The 24,954-nt window shown below is 31.1% G+C and overlaps 1 protein-coding gene across 1 annotated transcript; it reads right to left on the minus strand.

Moving 5' to 3' along the window:
* Window positions 1-14,984: 14,984 nt before the first annotated feature.
* On the minus strand, window positions 14,985-24,083 carry LOC143046518 (uncharacterized). Its single transcript, XM_076219673.1, has 8 exons — window positions 24,056-24,083; window positions 23,392-23,475; window positions 20,144-20,154; window positions 19,861-19,970; window positions 19,239-19,570; window positions 16,173-16,256; window positions 15,804-15,902; window positions 14,985-14,992 (listed from the first exon to the last, which is right to left on the minus strand). Exons 1-8 carry the CDS (start codon window positions 24,081-24,083, stop codon window positions 14,985-14,987), a joined length of 756 nt encoding a protein of 251 aa, XP_076075788.1.
* Window positions 24,084-24,954: the final 871 nt, after the last annotated feature.

Consider the following 24,954-nt stretch of genomic DNA (forward strand, 5'->3'; position numbering starts at 1 on the left):
GGTTAAAATGTTTTCTACACAGACACGAAAGTATCACAATGTCTCAATTAGAATGATCTCTTTAGTCGTATTTTTCTCCATACGACTCAATTTAATATTTCTAAATGTGAGTTAATATATAGGGAAGTAGAATCGGTTTATCACATTATTCAACCACAAATCTTTTCAACCGCACATCAAATCTGGACAATTTCTTCAGTTCTTATCTTCAAAATAATTCCCCACTCTCTTTGTTGGAGATTAAGTAGCCAATTTGGACATTATATCACCAATTGCTATATTTTTGCAGAGCAGTTGTGAATTCGAAACACAACCTTTTTTTATTTCCTTCTCAATTTTTATTATCTTTATTTTTTTTTATCATTATTTTTACAACTATTATTATAATATTGTCATAAATAATATAATAATCATTTAGTATATCAAATATTGATGATGTATTATCTTTATTTAACTATTTTATTCATTTCCATCATGACTAAAAAAATGTAAACTGTAAATGAAGCACTGACTGAATTAATTTTGGTCAACAAGACTCACCTATTTCCAGGGCAAAAATTGCAATGAACATTAGTGTTACACAAATGTAAGAGGATCGTCTTACAGTTTCCATTTCAAAATGAAAATGATAAAATTATATCGGAGCAATAGTTATTGAATCCTTACATTATCCAGAATAAGTTAAAAGTAAATATGTTTTTACTAAATCTTATCTGTCGAACAAATATACAGGAATTCTATATAAAATCCGTTGTTCTTAGTTATTTCATTTTAAAAGATGTAGTTGATAAAAACTAATCCTTGATATTTTAATAATTTAATTTAGGATGTAACGCGTCTTCTGATTGGTTGACGTTATTTTGTTATCAGCCCATGGACCAAATTTAGTCACGTTTTTCATGGTTTTCTACAGTTTAAAATGGAATTTAGAATTAAATTATAAGAAATGAATGTAATATTTTTTCTGTCTATTCGAAATAACATAAAGAATGTGATGCACACTGTTAAATAAACCGCTTCGCACGTTATTCAGTGTGCACCAAATTGTTTTATGTTTTTTCTTCATAGACAGAAAAAATATTACAGTCATTCCTTAAATAAAATGAAAAAGAGCTTTTTTAACGAATTTGTTTATGAAACAAGAATGTTTGAAAAAAGCTTATCAATGTTCATCAATTAAAATTGTAACCCGTTAGTTCCTAGTCAAACACATCTTGTTTTTGACCATATTTGTATCAAAATCGTCAGTGCAATATATATCGATCATTTGATTTTGTTGGAATTTCATAGACATTATATTGTCTCCTAGACGATAAAAACATATTAGTTGTTATTTCAATTATTCTTTTTATTTTTTTTTGTACCTGTTATGTAATTGAATATTGTTATTATTTTCAAATTATAGATCATAAATAAACATTTTTCATGACGTCACAAAGAACATCGGTTTTTAGAATTTCGAAAAATAACCGTGCAATATGCTTCCTGCTATTTACAGTTTTCTATCTGTCTTGTTATTAAAATTGCTCTTCGTCCCATTGTGAAAGCATAGTGTAAAAAGGATTTTTTTTTTTTAAAAATCACTTCATTCCAATTTTAATAAACTAGGAAAAACACTACATGAAATACTTATGTTGAATGGTGCGAGTTGGTCATGGGTCGAGCTGTTGGGCAGTACGCCAACTAAGCATGCGCAAAAGCGTAAAAGACAGGGATCGAGAACAGTCTCCGAAATAGATATTTTCCCAGAAACTGGCGTTTTCTGTGAAAAAAAATAGGAAGTACAAAACATTTCATTTATGCGTCATATCACAAATCACGACCTTGTATGGTTTCAGAGAAGTTGCGGTTCGTGGAATTTGGTCTTTTCCTTTAGTAGTACAAGAATGTATAGATGTCTGAATATTGTTGAGATTCGCAAATCACATATCCTAAATAATTCAGAAATAAATAAACGACTAGGTAAAACGCCAATTTATTGGATAACAATAAAATTCGCTACTTGCAAAGTGTTTTGCATTTGTTCGTACCGGCAGTCAAAAGCATACACTGTGGTGGTAGTATGACGTATATACTACACGGAAGTCCTTAGAAATCAAATTATACATTCAACTACATTCGAGGACGTACGCTCTTCCCAGCGGCATAGAATAAATTATCAGGTCTCTTTTACGGCTGAACGTAAGGCCTCCTCTGAATATTTGAAGGTCCCTGATCTGTATTAGTTACCTTAACTACACCGTAAAATATCGTTTCATCTCAACCTCTAGTTCGTGTTCTACTACTAATAGTTAAGTATGGCTCCACCTAAGAATCATGCAGAGGGTGATACAGTGATAGTTGTCAAATTGACTTTTTTGGGCTTCATATGTTCTATTTTGATAAGAAACTAAAAAAAATAACAATTACACATGTGTTGTACATTTGGTTGCTATGGTTACGATGGCACCATAACAACCCTTTAATTTCAGTCCTAAAACCTTAAAAATTTCTGTTTTTCATCACAGATTTTTTTATAAACTGCTAATTAATTTCGATAAAACAAATATATGTTATCATAGTTCCTCATTTGTTCTAAAAATTAAAGTTAATAAATAGAAGTTGAAACTATGGCAACTCTTGTTTCCATGGCAACCAATTGTTGCAGTTTTTCATTTTCTTAAAAGGAGTCAAAATTACGTTTTTCAAATTCTATTTTCTTCCAAGAGCAGGGTCCTATGGATAACCTGTTTGTTTGAATTTGTTCATTGGACCTTTGTCTATAACATATCAAAAATAATCGTTTGTAGCCTCCTTTAGATTTTTCAGAAAAAAAAGTTTTTTTTGTCTCATTTTTTTTTTTTGCATTATTTTTTCTGACAATAAGCTAAATTATTTTCATGTGTTTATAGCACAATTCATTTGATTGTGTCTTTTTAGCTTGTATAACACCTAAATATTGAAACAAAGTAAAGAAAACAGTTACTTATTTATCATTATTCTCAAATCAAACTACCAGTTTCCATGGAAACAGAACACACCAATTTTGAGAATTACACATTTTTGATAAATGTATGCTTTATAATGATAAAATTTTAATCAAGCATTTTTTTTTTTAATTTTTCTCCATGTAATACATGTATTGTAACATCAAATTAATCAAAATAATGAAATAAAGGAAATTTGGTCGTCATGGAGACAAATGCCTACATTTACAAAATCTTCGTTTAAAATCACTTAAACAATATTTGTTCAAACTATCATTTTCTGTACAAAATCATTGTAAGGAGCAAAAACATTAAATATTGATGCTATACTTAAATCTTTCAAACAACCCTTGGAAATATTTGTCCCCCCTCCTGACAGTTAAGCTCTATATTTCATCACTGAAAGCTTTTCAGATATGTTTGTAGTGCAAGAAATAGCCTTTAAATCATTAAAAAATGAACTTATTCCTTAATTTTTTCTAGAGAATTCAATGTGAAATTTTGACAAGAAAAGGGGGGTATGAACCCTATCAATATAGTAGTAATGGTTCAAAATAAAACTCAACACTGTTTCTAAAAAGGACAACACATTGGTTGCTCTATAGGATCAGAATACACATGTATCTCATCAACTAAACATTTTTTAAAGATCCATGACAATGAGCCATTGCGGTCAAGGTCAGACAGACATGTACACCCTACAATTGTTCACTTCAGTACACTAAAGTAGTTTTATCTTGTTTTGCTTATGATAATTGAAAAACATACCAAAACACAAAACTTAACATTGACCAATGAATCATGAAAATGAGGTCAAGAGCAGATAAAACTACCTGGTAGGTCTATTTTTTATGGTTTTGTTTAAACATTAAAATGTTGTCAAGGAAAAGGGACACCTGACAGAAGGAAACTTCTTAGCATAAGGTATCTGCATAAAAGGTTTGAAGCATTCATGTCTTCTCCTCTCTAAAATATAAAGCTTTATACAAATAGTTTACACTGCTGCAGCCAGATAGTAATCAGTAAATCTTTAAGTCTCCCATATATAGAGCTCTATTTTCACAGGCAATACAAAAATCAGTTAGCATTATTTTCTTTATAATTCTATAAAATTTTTGTTTTTACAAATAGTCAATCAAGTCTTTTCCTTTAAAGATGCAGACACACACAAGTTAATTCAGTCTCTTCTAAACAAACCACTTGAAGCATTAAGGCAAAAATTGTATGGCCCAGTCCTTAATGTCAGATCAAAACTTCTTCAGGCTATAATTCATCCAAAAGGGTAGTATGTCCACTGTCGTATTGATATCTTATAAAATGCTGCTTCCAAGACATTATATGTGACTGTGATAGCTCTCTGCCTGTTATGTAACTCTCTAGAAAATCTACAAAACAGAAATGAAAATATTATAATACATGCAAATTAATAATGGTACATGTATGATCATGTTTAAAATAATTGTAAGAATAAAAATCATAGAAATCAAATGTCGTACTTACATTGTATAAACGCCTGTTTACTCAACAAGCATGGGACATCAAAACTTGAAACCGTTAAATTTAGTTTAATTGCTTTGGTAGAGGAAAGTGAAAGTAGACAGTCATCAGTTATGAATAGATTTGATAAATAGTAAAAAAAAAAAATCTATATTTATCTGATCCAAGTTTTCAAAATAAAAATTGACTCTTTAAAGTGTTGTTGTAATATATGTATTACCTATTGTGATGTATTTCATTGTTATAACACAAATCATTGTAATCATTGTATGAAATTTAAAACTGGCAAGGGTCCATAATTGGTTTAATAAAGTATTCTTTAATATTCTTATTCTTATTACCGGTAGTATTTTAAGTTCAGCTAATTTTTCTAGTTTTCATTTATTGACAAACCTCAGGCGTATATAGAAATCAAAAGGATCAGTACTAGTTCATTTGAAAAAAAAAGGCTTTAAAGATAAGAACAAGAGAACAAAAGTGGCACAATCTACTAACAGTTCTCTATTTGTATGTTTGTTTTAACAACTAATTTGTCTAATATAAGAATATCTTTAAAAAAATATTTTCTATTGGTTAATTACCATGTATACAATGTATCACTTTCTTCATGGTTTAAATTTCTGCTCTCGACTAGTAACTTTAAATGACACTGGATGACTGGTAGAAGGTACCTTAAAAGCAGATTAATAATAAATATTCATATGATTTTTAAATTAAGCTAAACAAAAAAAAATAAATATAGAATAGGGAGTTCAGTATGGCTTTCATTATCACTGAACTAGTATATATATTTGTTGAGGGGCCAGTTGAAGGACATCTCTTGATGCGGGAATTTCTCACTGCATTGAAGACCTACTGGTGACCTTCTGTCTGTTCTATTATGTGTCTATGGTCAACACATTCCCCATTTCCATTCTCAATTTTAACCTTCATACCTTTTCTCAAAACATATTTTTGTATATATATTGGCTTATGTTCTTATGTTGTACTGTTATACCACTGTCCCAGGTTAGGGGAGGGTTGGGATCCCACTAACATATTTAACCCCGCCTCATTATTTATGGATGTGCCTGTCCCAAGTCAGGAGCCTGTAATTCAGTGGTTGTCGTTTGTTTATATGTGTTACATATTTGTTTTTGGTTCATTTTTTTATATAAATAAGGCCGTTAGTTTTCTCGTTTGAATTGTTTTACATTGTCTTATCGGGGCCTTTTATAGCGGACTATGCGGTATGGGCTTTGCTCAATGTTGAAGGCCATACAGTGACCTATATTTGTTAATGTCTGTGTCATTTTGGTCTCTTGTGGACAGTTGTCTCATTGGCAATCATACCACATCTTCTTTTTTATATTAGGAATAGAAAAAAAAGTGAAATACAAATGCAATTCCAAGATTCCTAAAAGTGAGTCTGGCAACAGTAATTATAAAGAGTAATATAGAGTCAGTGATGTCCACTGTGATATATTACAAACAAAAAAATAATGTATGTATAATTTCAGTTGCTCACTCTGACATATTAAGAAAAATAGTTTCACAATGCAAAGGCATCATGACATAGTAATCAAGATATTTAAGATTTCTGAAAGTTTCATACAATATTAATCCAAGTCCTGGTCTTTCATTGTCTTTGTGGAGTTGCATCCATAAATTCCCAATATACAACTACATGTAAATGGCAAAAAAAATATAACATAAACGAAAACAAGAAAGCACACAAATTACACACTTAAATTGACATATAAATCCTTAAAACATGTTAAAAGCAGCCTTAAAAGTCTGTAATACATATAATTCAGTGCACGTGGTTGTCCTTTGTTCATGTTGTTTATGTACATATGTACATGTACTAACTAAATGTTGTATATACATGTACATGTATATCATGTATAATATACATGTACATGTATCATTACAGCATTTGTTTTTTATATAAAAAAAATGGATATTAATCAGACCGATTAATAGTTTTCTGTTTGGAATGCTTTACATTTGTTATTTCTGGGTTATTTAGATCTTACTATACAGTATGGATTAACTCATGGTTGAAGGATGTATAGTGGTAATGACAGTATCATAGAAAGTATGTGACTATCAATTGATCTCTAGCATGTCTACCTGTTACATCATGTACATGTAGCATGGTAATAAAGAATGCTTTCATTGCTATCGGTTCCGTTCGCCCTAATAACATGTTCACCCTAGGTTCAGTCGCCCATACATGTAGAGTCTGTTCGCCCTACTAAAAAAATAATATTGAGAGCATTGCAGTTGAACAAAAAAATGATAAAGATATTTTTATTCTTTAAATTTATGAAAACTGTGTCATGGAAATATTTAAAAGCTGATGGCTTGTTTTGATCAATTAGTGATCAATGACATAGCAAATCAAAGGAAAAATAATAAATTGGTTTCGGCTATACATCATTTGTACATGTACAAATATTAGGATAATTTTTCAACAAAATTTCAACATATTCTGTTCACATAATAGTCATAATAAACAAAGAAACAAGAAAAATTTTGGAAAAAAAAAATCAGGGCGAATGGACCCTGGGCAAACAGGTACTAGGGTGAACGTGAATCAGGGCGAACGGCAATCATTCCAAATCATCCTATTTGGATATTTCAAATATTTAGGTTTATTTAATATTAATGAAATTAAAATAAATAATTCAACTAAACAGGCTGACTATCATGACAGTCATGACTTCATGTCTAGCATTTCACTGGGACCAGCAGCTTGAAAGCTATTGGTCACATACATCAGCTGTACATGTACATACTAAATTGAGTCATTGCCCCTCCCCCTTTCCAAAAAATAAAAATATCCTATTTTATGAATGTACTTTTATTCCACATTTAATAAAGAAAAAGAAATCATGTTGTTAAACCTACCACTTTCAACTGGGAGAAGTATTTTGTATTCCTTCAGGCTCCTTTGGCTATGAAAAGGCCTCTGCTCTGACTGTCTGTATTTTGTCTTCATCATCATGTCAAGTTTCCATTTGTAACTTTCAATTACCCTATTGAAACTCTATACCAAGTTTGTAACAGGATGGTGTATAAACTCTGAGTGAAATGTAAGTAGTAAACATCCATTCTCTGTGGGATAACACTATAAACAAGTCTGCTTTCTTCAGTTGTTATTTCTTGATTGTAGTAATTTCTACGGAGCGATACTTTTCAGTCCAAAAGCTAATTTCAAATGATATTTTACATCTCTGTGACACAAACTTAGCTTTAGTTGTGTCTTTAGAGTAACATTAGTAAAGAACACAACTAGAATTTCTTTGATGACATCTGCATATTGTATGATAAACAACATCGTAAATTTGCCTCCACATGTTGTGAAGGAAGTACACCACTAATTAATGGCCCCATTGCTTTCTATGTTAAATTCCTCAATTTCGAGTGGTCACAGCTCTTTTATCTTAAGTTCAAATAAAGTGACAATCATTGCATGTCAAAGCAACACCTTCTGGTGTCCTGTACTGAAAAAATCAACATACCTTACATTGCATATAAGAAAGAACTGGTTCCCGGAACTTCGGATGTACCAAAACAGGTACTTCCGATCTGACAAAAAGGCAAAATGTACCCTCCTTTTTAAATTTCATGCCATTTTTTTATTATTCAAATTTATCAGTCAAAAATTGTTCTACAATGATCACCAGTCATGCAGCTTTCATTTGATATAAAAATTAATAAAATACTCTAAATATTTTGAAAGTTATGTCCATGCGTAGGAACTTTTTTGTGTTAAATATGTACTACTTTCTGGTATGTGCTTTCTGGCCGGGCCCGAATTAGTGGTGTTACACCTGAAGCAGAACCGGAAGTGATAAATTGTTTACAAGACACGATGCACTGAACAAAAATCATCAGTAAAAATGATTAATCTATCCAATTTAACGCATTAAACAATGAATCTTTACTAAATTATCAATTTCTCAACACTGTTAACTGCAGTTTTATAATAAATGCAGAATACATTATGAAATATTTTTATTTACTTGTTTTGAAGTTCAACAAGAGTTGTCTTTCCTTGAAATAGTAAGAAAAAGCGGTTAATTTAAAATGAAAATAACTTTTTACTGATCATAGGCTACAAATATAATTTTTTGATATGTTGTTTGGGAGATTCCATATTTTCTGAAATGCTAAATGGTTTACTACAACTCGCCTGCTCTCAGCAGATATATATTATAGCATCCATCATATTTCCAATACTTATATAGTGAGAAAAACATGCCCATCTGAATTTTTATTAGGGTATAAATGACATTAATAGTAGGCATTAACAATTATGGTTGAAAATATGTTAATTTTTACTCAAAGTATGTCACATAACCAAATATCAAGCATATTGGTTACATAGGGTAAATCACTTTTTCTTCATTTTGCATGATTCCTAGGTGGAGTGATACTTTAAAAAGTACTTTAACACGAATTCCTTAACTACTACCAAAGAACTAACCATTGATTGTTGCAATAAAACACATGAACACATGGCATTATTAATTAAATTTTGGAATGAAATAAGTTTCATGATGTTTTAGGTAGATTGTGTCCTTTTGATTCGGTTGACAGTTTTGACTTTCCACTTCTGTTTTGACATACATTATCATTGATATGGTCATAATTATAAATAAACTGTTTACAAAGCTTTATTTTTTTCAATTTCTAAGACTTTTCTACCTCAGGAATAGAATACCTCTGTAAATGGAAAAACTTTAAGAAATTTTGGTTTCAATGCTCTATAGAAACGTGCGTCTTCTGCAAATATCAAATTCCAATACTGGTATCTATGATGAGTTAATTTTCACAGTAAAACAATCTGTCGATACTATTTTTTTTAATTTCACAAACTCATGTTTTTCTCTGACTATTAATGACGTCTTTAAAATAAATTAATATAGATGTTATACGTGTATTTGAAGAAGTGTTTATCAATACATTACTGTGGATGTATTTATTTTCACGGGATACCAATGTTCGTGGATTGAGGAAAACTTGCATTTTAAAAAAGGGACATTAAAAGAGGGACGAAAGATAACAAAAGGGACAGTCAAACTCATAAATCTAAAACAAACTGACAACGCCATGGCTAAAAATGAAATAGACAAACAAACAACAGCACACACGACACAACATAGAAAACTAAAGAATAAACAACACGAACGCCACCAAAAAACTAGGTGTGATCTCAGGTGCTCCGGAAGGGTAAGCAGATCCTGCTCCACATGTGGCACCCGTCGTGTTGCTTATGTGATAACAAATCCGGTAAATAGTCTAATTCGGTAGGTCACATTCATGAAAGGGAAGGGGATTGTAGTTACGACGTAAGGAACATATCCGATATCATTTGTGAAACGGTTATTCCATAACGGTCAACCAACTCGTGATGGCGTCCGTAAAATTTACGAAGGGATGATTTCAACTTCACCATTTGGAACTCTTGGTTTAATAGCTTCCTTGTGAGCAGCAACCCTCTATCAAGAAAATCATGATAGGAAACTTTGCGGTTTTGCCAATGTCTGCATACATTACTTTAAAACAAAATTCGAAGTCGTTGAACATTTAAGTTCGGGATTCCCCTGTTATCACAAAATCCATGAAAATGGATATTTAACGAATATTAATGAATCTACAGTATAAACGATTAGGTGTTGACAAATCACATACTGTGCTGCTAATCTGCTTTTTATGTTGTTGTTGTTGTTTTTTTTTTTTTTTTGCTGTACATGAACTAATTTTATGTCATGTATAAATACCACCCTAAACCAAAGTTGTTCATTTTAACTTATTACGGCAACAAGTTAAAGAAAACATCACATACCGTACTTCGTACATGTACTTTGTAGATGATTTCTTTTTCTATTAAAATAGCGTCGTTAAATAATTAAACGTTTAAGCACAAAACAACCCAAAGCTAAAACATGTAGATGGTACGCACAGTTTATCGCCATTTAAAAAGTAGGATCTGAGTCCTCTTTAAAGCAGTGTTTATAGAGTTGTTACTCGTTTAACGTTTAACATGTTCAACCTGCATATAGCTCCAACATGTTGAAATCCAACATGCAACCTTGCGGTTTTGGTGGGCCTTATGAGGACCTGACGTATTCAAAAGTAGATGTGACGTTTAAAAATCTGAGAAAGATCACATCTACTTTTGAACTATATGGTGTTCATAAAAAATAGAACTGGTTACTTTAAGAAATTTGTTCTTTTTCCCTTGTATTCTAATATTTGTCTAAGAGGAAGAGGGTCCTTTTTATTGAACACTCTTTTTCTTCTTTTATTTAAACGACATTGTATGTTCAACTCCCCATGTTTTACATTCTTTTCAAAACTTCCAAAAAATAAACATGATCAAGGCAAGTACATCATTTTATTGTTCATTCACTACCTAAACAACATATAAAAATGATATTGAATAGATTTTTGACGGAGGCCTAAACCAGAAACCGTAATGACCAACTACCGGAGCCGAGTAATAAAATCCTAGTCACAAAAGAAATAATGGCATCTTTGTTTGCAACTGATAATCCGACGAGGCAAAACAGCAGCTATGATAATTTAAATGTTTCTTTACATATATTACATGTCTTAGTTGTCAAGTATTTTTTAAATGTTTTTGGCAAACGGTATAAATATCAAAATGTTAAAGTTTTTGTCTCTATAGGTAAACCCTAGCAAACTTCTTATTTTGATATGTCGCTATACCGTTGAAAAATTGTCGTTGTCATGTATGTATGTTTTGTGTTTACTTTACAATAAACAGAAGATTTGTTACTTTGTATTTGTAATTTTACCGATTGTGTTAAAGAATTCAAACACGCGCGATATCATTTTCTCTGAATCCAAAACAAAACAGAAGAAATAGGTTTCAATTTTGTAAACACACCAATGCTACTGTTTTTATTTGAAATGGAAATGGCCGGGGTTGGAGGTTTTTTTTTTTTGGGGGGGGGGTAGATATTATGGTAAATGTAATTACTATATATCATTTGATAACGCGTTCCTTTACCTTTTGTTTTAGATATAAAGCACACAATTTTACGAACTGATGCAACGTAGCAATTTTAACATAATGAAAAGAAATTATATCATATAAAGCGTCAATGAGACACCAAACAAGCCACGCATAAACGATCTAAAACATAAACATGTAAACAGGGTCTTCAACAATTAAAACGTGTTTATACAATTTGTCATGATCTTAATCCCTCCGATTGTATTAAAGCTATGACAAATATAACAGAGAAGACAGATTCTTTAAACTATCTGCTTCAACACACAATTTCACATTAATAAAAATAAAACATACAAAAGAAACGACATGACGATGTAACTAAATACAATCACCAGTTAATAGGCATGTAACATTGATAGGTGGCAGGGTAAAGTTATACTTTTATATATTATCATCTTCTTTTTATTCGTGATATAAATCATATTCGTTTTATTCGTGATCAATACAATAAGAAACACATCACACAGACTTGTATACAATGTTCCCTTTATTAAATTAATAATGAATTATAAAGTACACAATATTATACATTAGTAATATTTATTTTTTTAAATAGTTTTTTCTTAAAAATGGTGTATACATGGACACTACATCATTTGTATCTGAAAAACTTGTTAGGGGTTAGCGTCTGGGGTACCAAATGGTCAAAAGAAATTACTTTTAAAAATACATTATGTATACAGTCAATTGTTCTTTTTCTTAATTCATAGCAATGTTTAGTATTTATATGACATTTTAGTTAAGAATTAAATTCATCAAAGCGAGCCAATCAATATATGATAGTTCGGTATATACATAAGCACAAGGGTCAACATATTTACGTACATTTACGTATTTAATCTTGTAATTAGTGATAGCGTCGTTTAAATTTAAACGCCAATGGAACGACATTCCGTTCACATATTGATACTGCGAATGTCTAATACCTCTGTTTTCTATCGGACACTTTGGCATTGTTAGTTCGTACACAGAACCAAAACAACCAAATAATAAACACAAGTACCAAACAACTGCCAAATCCAATCAGGATATAAATCCAAAATTCTGAAATGAAAAGTATAAAGGATTATAAATATTTTGTAGACATAAGTTGCGAAAACACTTTTTTGTCGAAGCAAGTGAACATTATATTATAAGGTCTTGATAACTCTGTTCAATTAATCATAAATTTTGTTTACATAGTTGATTTTGTCTGATATACTTAAAGCGGATCTTTAGTTATGATAGATATATAGCTAGTACTTACTTGAATATCTTATATATGCATGAAAAAGTGTAACAAAAGTACCTAAAAGGTAGTGTAAACAACTGAGACGTTAAAAAAATCAACATTATTAACCAACGAAAAGAGGTACAACAAGTGGGTTACGATATTTCTGCACTCGAGACAGTCAGATTTTAATGTTTAAATCAAGAGGCTTGCCTCCTAATCAAGATTCAACTTTCGCATATTTTTTATAATGTCACAATAGTAAATTCAGATAAAATCAAGAAAATAACGTCATAATCAAATTTCCATCAAGCATTTGCTGCGAACAGAAGTTTCACTATTGATGAGATACAATTTCTCTCACAGCTCCAGAACTGTGAAAAAAGCACAAAAATTAGAAAATAGCATAGCTTTAGAACTGACATGATTCAACAAAATGGTGTATTGAACCACGATACATGACTAGATTTTCTTCCAAATTGTATGGCACTTGTTTATAATTCTTCAAAATGAAACAAAAATGGTGAGCAACCCGAACATACATAATTTGATAATAATTTATTGATAATTGGAATCCATTTACACATTAAATAAAAGAAAACACAAAACAGAAAAATTGAAATTATAGGCTGACAAATGTAAGGCAATACTTCAGAATTCAAATAAGAATGGAAGAGACAAACTGTAGTCCTAACACACAACACATAGACAACGACTGAGCTCGATGAACCCTGACAAACAGTTGGGAGTAGATAAAAAAAAACTGTTAAAAAATCTAACAATGCGTGCTAAACAAGATAAGTGTGAAACGAAGTCATTTGTTCTATTTTTTTACTCTAAACATATTGTTTAATCGGTGTGTCTACCGTTAAATGTTAAAGAAGACACACCAGTGTATAATGTTTTATAATTATGTAGCCAAGATCAAAATATATGTATAACACTTACCGAATTGACACAACGTATCTACGTCAATCATATCTTCTCTGTCTATAAAAGAAAATTACATTCGTACTTTCTGTTACACCCAAAAAAATATTATGAACTGAATGTAAATGCCGAAGAGATAAACTAGCAGTTTAAATTATCCCTTGGATTATTATAGATTGGGATTTTTGTCAATATCAAAGCAAATCTATGTAATTGCTTTGGTAGTGTTTACATATTCTGAGTGTATAAAAAGTTCAAATAGATAAAAAATAATTTATAAAACTATGCGAAACACTTGTTGATAGAGTTGAAAAATAAAAATGTTTTCAAACAAATCACAAAGAAAATAATATATATTAAAAACTCTAGAAAAACCTCAAATGTTTTGAAAATGGTAAAGGCATGACAATCAACAGGGCCAAAATCTACTTTGTTTAAGAAAATTTTGAATTAGTCCACTAACTCATCATTTTGACCATAAAATCTAAAAAGTTTTCGATGTGATAATGTAGTGAAAGTTGATTAAAATATATGTTAAAATGTCCATATTTTGACTTATTTCGTCATCAGAGACGTACTTGTGACATCATTGGATGAGGTGATTTCTTTATTTGCAAATCTTTTAACAGATTGACTTTTATGTGTTAGAATGTTTGTTGAAACAAAGAAAAGAATGTGATAAATAGTATTTCAGAGAAAGATTTCACCAAATAACAAATACTTGAATGTGTATTTGTTTGAGTCAAATTAACAAATTATGTTCTCTTCGCAAATATTTGGTTTCCAAAGCCTATCTCATTGATTTTGTTCCATCTTCACTTTCTTAAGTAAGACTGAAAGTTTATGGCAAATTTGTTAAGTTAGTTCTATTCTGCTTAGAGTTTGACATTCATAATGTCTCCTGAAAGCTAATTATTTATTGATTTGATGTTTTACAAAATACATGAATCAATGTTTTTACAACTCAGAGGAGAAAAACCTTGTTTGCAATTGCTTTGAATTTTTTTTTGAAGTAATTTATTTCACAAAATATTATTTTTAAAACAAACCTTCACCCATCAAAGAAAAATGCAAACACCACTATATTAAAACTCTCTGAAGCACCTATAGTTGTCGTAGTTATAAATAAGGTCTATAAAATAAGCCCTTATTCAAAAGTATCGTATTTGTATGTGATAAACATTTTCTAACTTCATCGATATAAACTACAATAACTTATTTCGATTAATAAAACATTTTTTTTGCAACACTGTAGAATATATTTTTTATGGTATTATGTACTTTGAACTTAATAAATTCCTTTGACTATTTTATTTAACATTGTATATTTAAATTTAGATTGTCATCATGTTGCTAGTAAGTCATGTAAGTGTGCTTTATAAACTAAACAATAGGTACTAAAAGATTAAAAATAATGCATGTATAAACCATAATCTCCGGTAAAATGCGACACAATGGTTTTTTTTTCAATATCAAAATGTAATATTATATAAAAATAAAGAGATGTGTAATGTGTGACAATGCGACAGCTTTCCACCACAGAACAAATAATGACATATAAATTAACAATTATATGTCATCATACGACCTTTAACGATAAGCAAAACCCATATCACATAGTCAGCTATTCAAAGCTCCGTAATGGCAAATGTTAAATAAATCAAACTTGAAAACTAGCGGTCTAATTTATGTACAAAAGAATGAACGACCAAAAACTATGATATATAGGAGAAAACAACAACCACTGAATAACTGTGACAGTCTCTTGGGGTGGTACATAAACATGTGTTCTAATTCAGGGTCGGAAGAAAAATGTAGTCCATCGAGACAAATACAGCAACATCATAATACGTATACAAATAGTTTCTACGTTGACGGAAATGTTTAAAATTTGAAACGTAGGTTTAAGATGTCAAGTTAATCCTCGGTTTACCTATTATATTTTGCTAATATTCTGTACATGACAAATAATCAAACGATGCATTTATTTTTTAATTCGAGATAAACGTCTTATTGAACAATATTCTACTAAATTAACAATGTTTAGTAGACAATCTATCTGAGTGACCGAAGGTAGTCAATATTACAATAATTTATCATGTAGTATTATTATTCAATTAGTATTCAAGATTTTATACACAGTGATATCTCGATATCAACTCACTTTTTTCTTGTCCAGAATTATGAACATTGGGATCAGACGTTTCTGTCCTTGTAATTGTGGACGATGATTTGATATTATCAAATTGTTGAGTGTTATGACCTGCAGAAAGAAATGAAAATCAATGTTCAAGGTAATACTTTTTCTAGATGCATATGAAATGTTGATGCCCCTGAAATTGAATTATTCTATTATGACTACTGTTTTGTTTTAGAGGTTTTGATAACAATGCAAGAATCGATCGATTTTCATACCTCTACCTCCCCCGTAGAAAACACCATATCATTAATAAAAAAGTCAAAACCTGGCCTAAGCTTTTTTATATTATTCTTATCTTCGCATATTTATGTAAATATAAAATTTTATACTTACTGTTAATGGTCACTGGTGGTGTTGATTGTTTTTTCAGTGTTGTTATCACCACATTTGTTGGTCTGGTTGTCGGGGCTATTGATACTAAAAGCAAAAGAAAGTAATCATTTAATTCTTTTTTAGCGCATTTCCCCAGTCAGGCCCCTCTAACCTTTGTTAAGGCATTCATATATCAATGTATATGTTTTAATTTTAATTCATGTATATGTTTCGGAGTTACGTGTGGCGTACATTTTAACTGACCTAATACACATTTTTGTTTAGGAACCAGCTAAAGCACACCTTTGGGTGCTGGATTTATTTTGCTGTGTTTAAGACCCATTAATTGTATTGAAGTTTTCTGCGCTTTGGTCGGATTGTTGTTCTAGGCAGTGCCGCACATTTTAAATTTCTATTCTCATTATTATCGAAATAATGTAAAATTCAAGAGAAAAATGATCAAATTATTATAGTTAATATGCATTTATCACACATTTAAGTAAAAACACAAAATGAAACGCAGATGCATAGGTGTTATTCTACAAAGTCAGATAACAGTCCACTTAGAAAATGAATTGTCGATGCCACTGGAATTGATAGTTATTAAAGGTACCAGGATTATAATAAGTACGACAGACGCGCGTTTCCTCTACATAAGACTCATCATTGACGCTCATATCAAAATATATATAAAGCTAAACAAGTTCAAAGTTGAAGAGCATTGAGGATCCAAAATTCCAAAAAGTTGTGCCAAATACGGCTAAGGTAATCTATGCCTAAGATAAAAAAAAATCCTTAGTTTTTCGAAAAATTCAAAGTTGAAAATTGAATTATTCTATTATGATTACTATTTTTTTACAGCTTTTAAAAGCATTGCAGCAATCAAGTGTTTTATACCCCTCCCCCTCCCCTTAACCAGAAAACACTACATCATTAATAAAAAAGACAAAAGTAGGATCTAAGAGAAAAGTTATGACCATCAATATATATATATTTAGAGCCAGTGTCGCTAACATTGGTCTTATGAGTGCATATTCAACAAAGGATAATCTCAACCATTGTCAAATTTTCTCTATTCGTTTATTATGAAAAATAGACAAAATTTGAATTTTGCACTATGTTCATTTTTTAGTCATGTCGGCTACATTGTTTGTCCAGTACGGTCAGAGAACACATTTGTTGAAATAGACACCCCAATGATGATTGTTACCAAGTGTGATTTTTGGTTTATAGTTTCAGAAAGGTTTTCTGTAAAAGAGGGATAAAAGATACCAGAGGGAAGGTCAAATTCATAAATCGTAAATAAACTAACAAGGCCATGGCTTAAGACAAATAGACAAAAAAGTAGCTCAGAAGACAAAACAAAGAGAACTAAACAACACGAACCCCACCAAAAACCGGGGTGATCTCAGGGGCTCCGAAAGGGTAAGCAGATCCTGCTCCACATGTGACACCCATCGTGTTGCTTATGGTATTACAAATCCGGTAAATAGCCTAATTCGGTATGTCACAATCGTGAGAAGAGGAGGGTATTGTAGTTACGACATAAGGAACATATCCGATATCATCTGTGAAACAGTTATTTCATAACGGTCAACCAACTCGTGATGGCGTCCGTAACATTTATGAAGGTATGATTTCAACTTCACCATTTGGAACTTTTGGTTTAATAGCTTCCTTGTGAGCAGCAATCCTCTATCTAAGAAATCACGATAGGAAATACAAGCCCGGGAATATAAAACAATGGAAATTTGACATTAAAGGTTGCACTTTGTAAATTAAGCTGTTTATCAAACCACACCTCTTTTTGGGGAGATATATGATATTCATAGATAATTTAATTTGTTTACATACTGGTTCCCAGATAAAATCTCTATGTTTCATTTCATATAGACATAACTTGGGACTGTTACCAATACAAAATTAGGATATAATTTTTCACGAACCTTCATAGTAAAAGTGTCACAGTTTTAGTAGCAATCTTGATTTTTGGCTTGACTTTTGGTGTTTTAACTCCACTTTTAAACACCGCATAATAGTCTATTTCGTGGCGGCCAGCTTTTGTTGAAGAGGAAGCCGGAGTACACCGACCTCCGATAGGAAAACTGACAATCCTAGTCAATTTAGATTGCAATCGAGTGCACCTGCACGAGCAGGATTAGAACTTACAACCTCAGAGTTGACTGGCTTGTGATTACAGTAGTAACTGCTTAGACCACTCGGCCACCGAGGCTCCATTTAGCCGCAAAGGAAGTTCCAATGTAAAATTGCATTGTCTGTATTTACAGAAATGCAACCTATAGGACAATAACTCCGCAAAGGAGTTGCGTGACGATTTCCGTCGTCTTGTAGATCTCGTTTCGCTGATTATTTTTGCTTGTTTAAGTTTCTACATATTTAGTATAATTTTGATTTTTTTTTTAAATGACAAAAAATCATCATCAAAGTCAATAATCTTAAAGAAGGCGACTGCTGAACCGAATAGTCCCCTGTTTGCCAATGTCAGATTTTTTTTTTAGACATTTCGGCGGCACATCTTTTAACTAGATTCTCCATAAATCTTGTCAAGTTCTAAATTTCCTCAAAATCTATTAAATGAACAGTGATTATCATTAATCATCAACCACATTTGTATTTGAGATGTTCAATTTTCTAGATATAACGTCACCGAGGGGCAGTTTTAATTTAATCTCCATCCAATCCAGTGTGGTCCAAATAAGAATAAAAGAGATAAAAGGTATTCTGAAAAGTTGTTATGTTAAAAAACAATGGAAACTTATTAATGTGCGATAAAAAAGTGTTATTTTTTATATATTTTGGGGTCTTTTAATAATACACTAACAGAATTCAAGTTATTTAAGTTAAAATGGTTTATATTTGATAACAACAGTTTTCAAATACAGCGAACACTGTTTAAACCAAACCTTTTTTGGACTTACGATTTTGTTCAGTTTGACAATGTTTTCGGTTTTATTAAATTTTCAAAGCACACAATTTGATACGCCTGGCCTTAAGAGCATGTTTATTTAAGCCAGGTTTTCGATTTATGCAAGATTCGTTTAACCAGTTTTCACAGTACAAACTTACTTGGTTGTGGTTGTGGAGTTGGATGGTTTGGTGTCAAAATTGGATTTGGTACAAGAGTTGAAATATGTGATTGAATCATGCCTGGTGCATAGGTTCCTCCTGGGTAAGGTGTGGAGTTACGGTTTGGTTGTGGTATTGGTGTCTTCACAACTCCTTGTGTTTGTTGCAAGTTTGTTATTGGTGTTAGATCGAGTCCAGCGCCCTGCACAAATGATTCTTGTGGAATGGTTGACTTATTTGGACTGGTACATTGTGGAATTTGGCAGCACAAAGGGTCTGATGGATCAGTTACCATAATACAGTTTGGTGAAATGGTCGCATAGGTTGGACATCTATAAAAGGAAATAGAAACCAATTAAGCGAGTTATTCTTGAAAGAAACATGTTTAACATGTGAAATGATAAGCTTTTTTGCACAACAATTTTTTTATATATCAATTTTGAATATTCGATTGATGCATATGTCCAGAGGATTAGTATTTCATTGATTTGCATTTTGTTTCATACTTTTGTCATTCAAAATGAAGTGCCCACAGTTTTTATTTTTCATAAAAAAAAAATTTCTATCAAAATGTTAAAAAAACTATTTTGATGAATTTATTTAAAGAACTTTTCAAACTGACCTAGCCATACATGAATAATGTCCAGTTTTACCGTCTTCACAAACACAAATTCTGTCATTCGAACCATTTCTGTCCTTGAGTGTAAGCTTTTCCTTTCCTGATACACACATCTAAAAGACAAAAAACAATTGATTCCTAGGGTCATACTAAATGAGACCTGTTAAGCCAAGATAAAGTGAGTATAAATAAATGAGACCTGTTAAGCCAAGATAAAGTGAGTATACATTTCATTCCGAAATGATTTGACTTTTGAAGAAAAAAATTGTCGACAAAAAGTACAAACTGGATCAGTTCCTTAAAACAACCAGATCATTATATATATTTAAACCTACAAATGTATGAAATAAATTTATAAAAAATCATGGATAAGATAAAAAAAAATATAATAGAAGTACTTTACTTTCAATTCTATATTGAAATGATTTTATTTACAGCCTTTGTTTATCAGTAGTAAAACCTTTAGGTAATTTTAAAACAAAATCAAAGCATTTAATCGTACTAGCTTTGATTAATTCTTTTCTCAATCATTTCTCAATACATAAAAACATCTTGCAGGAGACATAAAACTCACTGAATGTTGGTATCCGTGTCGGTGCTACGGTACTACACGATGGAATTGTACAACAAGGATCTATTATATCTTGTACTAAAACACAGTTTAGTGGAATCTGTGGGTATCTTGGGCATCTGAAATAAGATAATGAAAACAACACATTTATGATAATTCAAGCAAATTTACATAATATAAGTAGACATTCGGTTGTTGAAGGCATTTAATACTAAAATCTATGATGGATGAATTGTTTATGTTTAATTCCAATTTCAGCACTCTTGGCTCTATGGTGGAATTTTTATTGGTAAAATAATGGTGGTGTAACAGCAATACTCAAATTTAGAGATTGCAGATCGTATCCCTGCAGAGAATAGCAAACCAAAATTCCAGTACAAACATGAAAAATGCGAGAAAATCCTCAAACAATTCTATATTACCATGCACAGGAGCTTATCTTCAACACATGTTAAATCGTCCGGTGAGTTCAAGGATCTGGGTTGAAGAGCTATAAGAAGGGTTGATTAAAAGAGAGCGTGGTTAAGAAACAACTGTATTTACACAGTGCGACAGTCAACTATAAACAAATCACTTACTGCATAGAAAGCTGTGAATGAACCCGATGTGCCAAAATGTAAAACAACTCATAGTCTGATCAAAGAACAAAAGAACATACGCAAGGTAAATGTTATATTCAGCAATAAATGAAAAGTAAAATTAATGTAATATACAGCAACCAACCACAACTGATATGTGTATAAGAAGATAATTGGTTATTGCATTCATACTGCCTGTTTTCAAGATGCATGTTTACTGATAATTTATTCTGTTCATATTTTTTGTCCTTCAAAGTTTCAAGATAACAGACAAAATTGCTAAATAAGCAAAATCAATTATTTGTCCAAAACATATTTTGGAATTAGTCGCTTATAAGATACATGCATTCATAATAATTTTGCTATGAACAGTTTTCCTATATCTAACATGGTTTAGTGGTTTTAAACAAGTTCTTACCTTTCTGCACATGTGTACTGACCGCTTATTCCATCTATACATGTACAGACGAAATCACAACCATCGGCCCATCTCTGGCCTGTGGTATATTGTCTACCTTTGTATTGACATGTTCCTGTAAATATCATCGGTCAGGTGAATTTGGATACTATTATCAAGTTAAGCGAGATATGAAAGTTAAGCAATAAGCAATCAGTAAATTGAAGACCTACAAAAACTATTTCTAGAGGTGTCATACGATTTAAGAGTAGAAGTTTTAATTATTCAGTGATGGAATGTTTCTAGTTTTCACATCCTCGAAATTCATATATTTTGTTTTGTTTTTAAAATTGCATACATTGATGGATAAAAAAAAACACTAGAGGCTTATGACATGTATGAGAGAGAGAGAGAGAGAGAGAGAGAGAGAGAGAGAGAGAGAGAGAGAGAGAGAGAGAGAGAGAGAGAGAGAGAGAGAGAGAGAGAGAGAGAGAGAGAGAGAGATATAAGAGAGAGAGAAGTGTAAATAGCAATGTGAAAGTTATTAAGTCGAACCTGTGCAATGTCCTAAAAATTTACTATTTCTGGAGAGTACCCCAACAAAAAGTTGCCCGCGCCGGTAGATGACTTGACATGAAAATCTAAACCTATTTAATTCTTTTATTTCTCTTTGCTTTAGTTTTAGAGATGAAAGCCAAAAACTTCATTTGACTCCTATGTTCTATTGAAAAGAGTTGTTTTAAGTATTTTCAGAGTAGAAAATTAAAAAAACATTATAGCCTTTCAGCAAAAAAGGTTAAAATAAACATTTTAAGGGCAATACCTCCTTAAGTGGTCAGTTGACTATTTTAATCATGTTGATCTAATTTGCTGAATATTTATAGCTATTTGTACTGTCTTTACATATTATAATATTACCGAAAATAGCCAAACATAATAAAATTTAATAACAAGAGGCTCAAATAAGCATGTGTCGCTCACCTTGGTCCACAAATGTATATGCATATTCAACACAGAACACTCTCCAACGTTTTGACAATAAAAGAATTCATGACAACAATCTGTTTTGTTGATCATGTATTGCATGTATTGCTTATCTTTTAGTCTGTTAAGTGTCATTTTCTCTTTTTTAATTTTTTGCTCAAAACACAGATGTTGGTTTAAAACATTTCATATTTTAAGGGATATCACTCTTACAAAGAGTGACAGTCTTTCTACTATATCGGCATTAATCGACTTGTCAGTAGATCTTGCTTTGATCATTATTTTCATGAATTTATTGTCTATTTATCTATTATAGTTATTAACATTTAACATGTAAAAGGTAAAACGCATAATCAAATTCATGAAATTGTAATAATAGTCATCAAAGGGCAATAATTACAAAAAGGATTAATTGGACAATTTCTTCTATTTGTCTTTATATAGAACTCGTATTGCTGATCTTTTTTTTTATTTTTTTTTTTAGTTTCTATGTTTCTATGATAATGTTTAAGTAATAAGGCAAATACGCCAAAAAGTAGAACTTTTTCATCATTTATATGAATTAATTCTCTATCTATCTATTATAGTTTTTTTTAATGTTTGATAACATGTATAAGGCATGCTGTTGTGAATACTTTAACAAAGAGATACATGTATCCTTTACTGTTGTACATGGAGTTAAACTCCTTCAAAATCAGTTGCCCCACGACAAATTGCCGAAAAAAAATTACATTAAAATTTTGAAATGGTTCTATTAACGGACCTACAAGTTTACAGTTAGCTTTTGTTTAGGTCCATGGATATGGTGTACACACCGTTTGAAGCGGTGACAATTACTCCAGTCAAGCACAACCGTAAAATCCTCTCACGGTTTTCATTGCAGAACCAAATGTTCTGCGTGTGTAGATTATCAGCCGTGGTTCATGTTTTTCATCTTTCGAATTTGTACGATATATTACTCTTTATCTTTGCAAGTGTAAATAGATATCAAAATAAATACTAACTGCTGATGGTCACTGCTGATATTGAGGGTGATGTTAGTGTTGGTATCGGTACAGTTGTAGGCGGTGGTGTTGGAGCAGGTGTTACTAAAAATATAAAACTCATTATTAAAAAAATTGATGTAAAATTATTACACAAGTGTACATCACTACTGCAGACCAAATTATTAAAATTCCATTAAAATACCATTAAAATACCATTAACAAACCATTAAATCTCATGAATCCATTAAAATCGTCCATTACCTTTTGTCAGAAAATAATTAATAGTTTTGTAAAATATGCCATTAAAATAAAGATTTATGGCAAGCATTAATGAAATTACTATTACTTTTTCATTCATTTGACTGAAATAGTTCTCTCTTCACGAGATTAATGGGCATTAAGATAATAATGGACATTATTTTTTCTGTAAATAATATCAAACTAATGGCCACTAAATTAAATCAAATAAATGTTATGACTTGTTTTATTTTTAATGACCATCTATTAGTACAAGACCTATATAAGGACCCATTACTTTACATAACTTATATATGAATGCCCATTACTTGACATTATTTAAATGTTATCATTTTACTGACCATTAACGAGCCTAATTTATAAATCAACGTCTATTACTTTAAATGATTTTTATATTAATGCCCATTTCATGTCTTTTCCATACTCCTAGCTATAGCTGACAGGTTCTCCATTACTATATAAGATTTTTTGTTTGTTGTCCTTTCCACAGTATCAAAGTTTGAAACCAGGGTCAAACACTGGATCTACAAATGTTTCTATACATGCATGAGAGTTATAACCTGAACTTGAGCGTTTATGATGAAGGAAGTTACTTATTTCTTAAAAAAACATCCGAAGAAACCTTCACTTTTTGGATTTCCTTTCAAAACACCGAAAGACGAATCGGTTTTCAACATTGATGATCTTGAACGATTACAGCTAGATTATTTAATAATTTTTCCTGTACCGTGATGAATTTCATGATGGAAATAATATTTTTGAATGCTGCTGTTCATCTTATTACATTCTCCTTCACAATTCTTATTTAGAGCTATATTTTCAGATTTAGATAAAACAACTAATTCCCAACCTAACAAAACAAAGAAAAAAGATCTTGTATTGCTACTCTAGCTACTCTATATAAATACAAATGTATGAAATCACATATGACATAATAATTAGGTCTTTCCACCTTTCCGTGGAAAGACCTATTGATTTTGTTCTGATTATTATTATTATTTTTTTGTTCTTCCACCTAATTTTTTTTCTTGCCTAGTATTGTTGTTTCATAACGCTTACATATTTGGAATATGATATCACATAGATTATTCGCTTTAAAAATTTATAACAGCGTAACAAAATACTTTACGGTGTAAGAGTTATTTCCCCAAACACTGTTTTCCTTGTGGCCACTACTCCTTCGCAACCGTAAAAGATTACGACAAATTTATTTTACCAAATTGCTCGTTCCATCTTCAGGATAAGACTATTCATTTGGACTGAAGTTTTTTGGAGACTCCATATGAGAGTTATTCCCCCTTTTTCATTTGATTTAAGTGATAT

This window comes from Mytilus galloprovincialis, chromosome 9 (assembly GCF_965363235.1).
Source record: "Mytilus galloprovincialis chromosome 9, xbMytGall1.hap1.1, whole genome shotgun sequence".
NCBI classification, from domain to species: domain Eukaryota; kingdom Metazoa; phylum Mollusca; class Bivalvia; order Mytilida; family Mytilidae; genus Mytilus; species Mytilus galloprovincialis.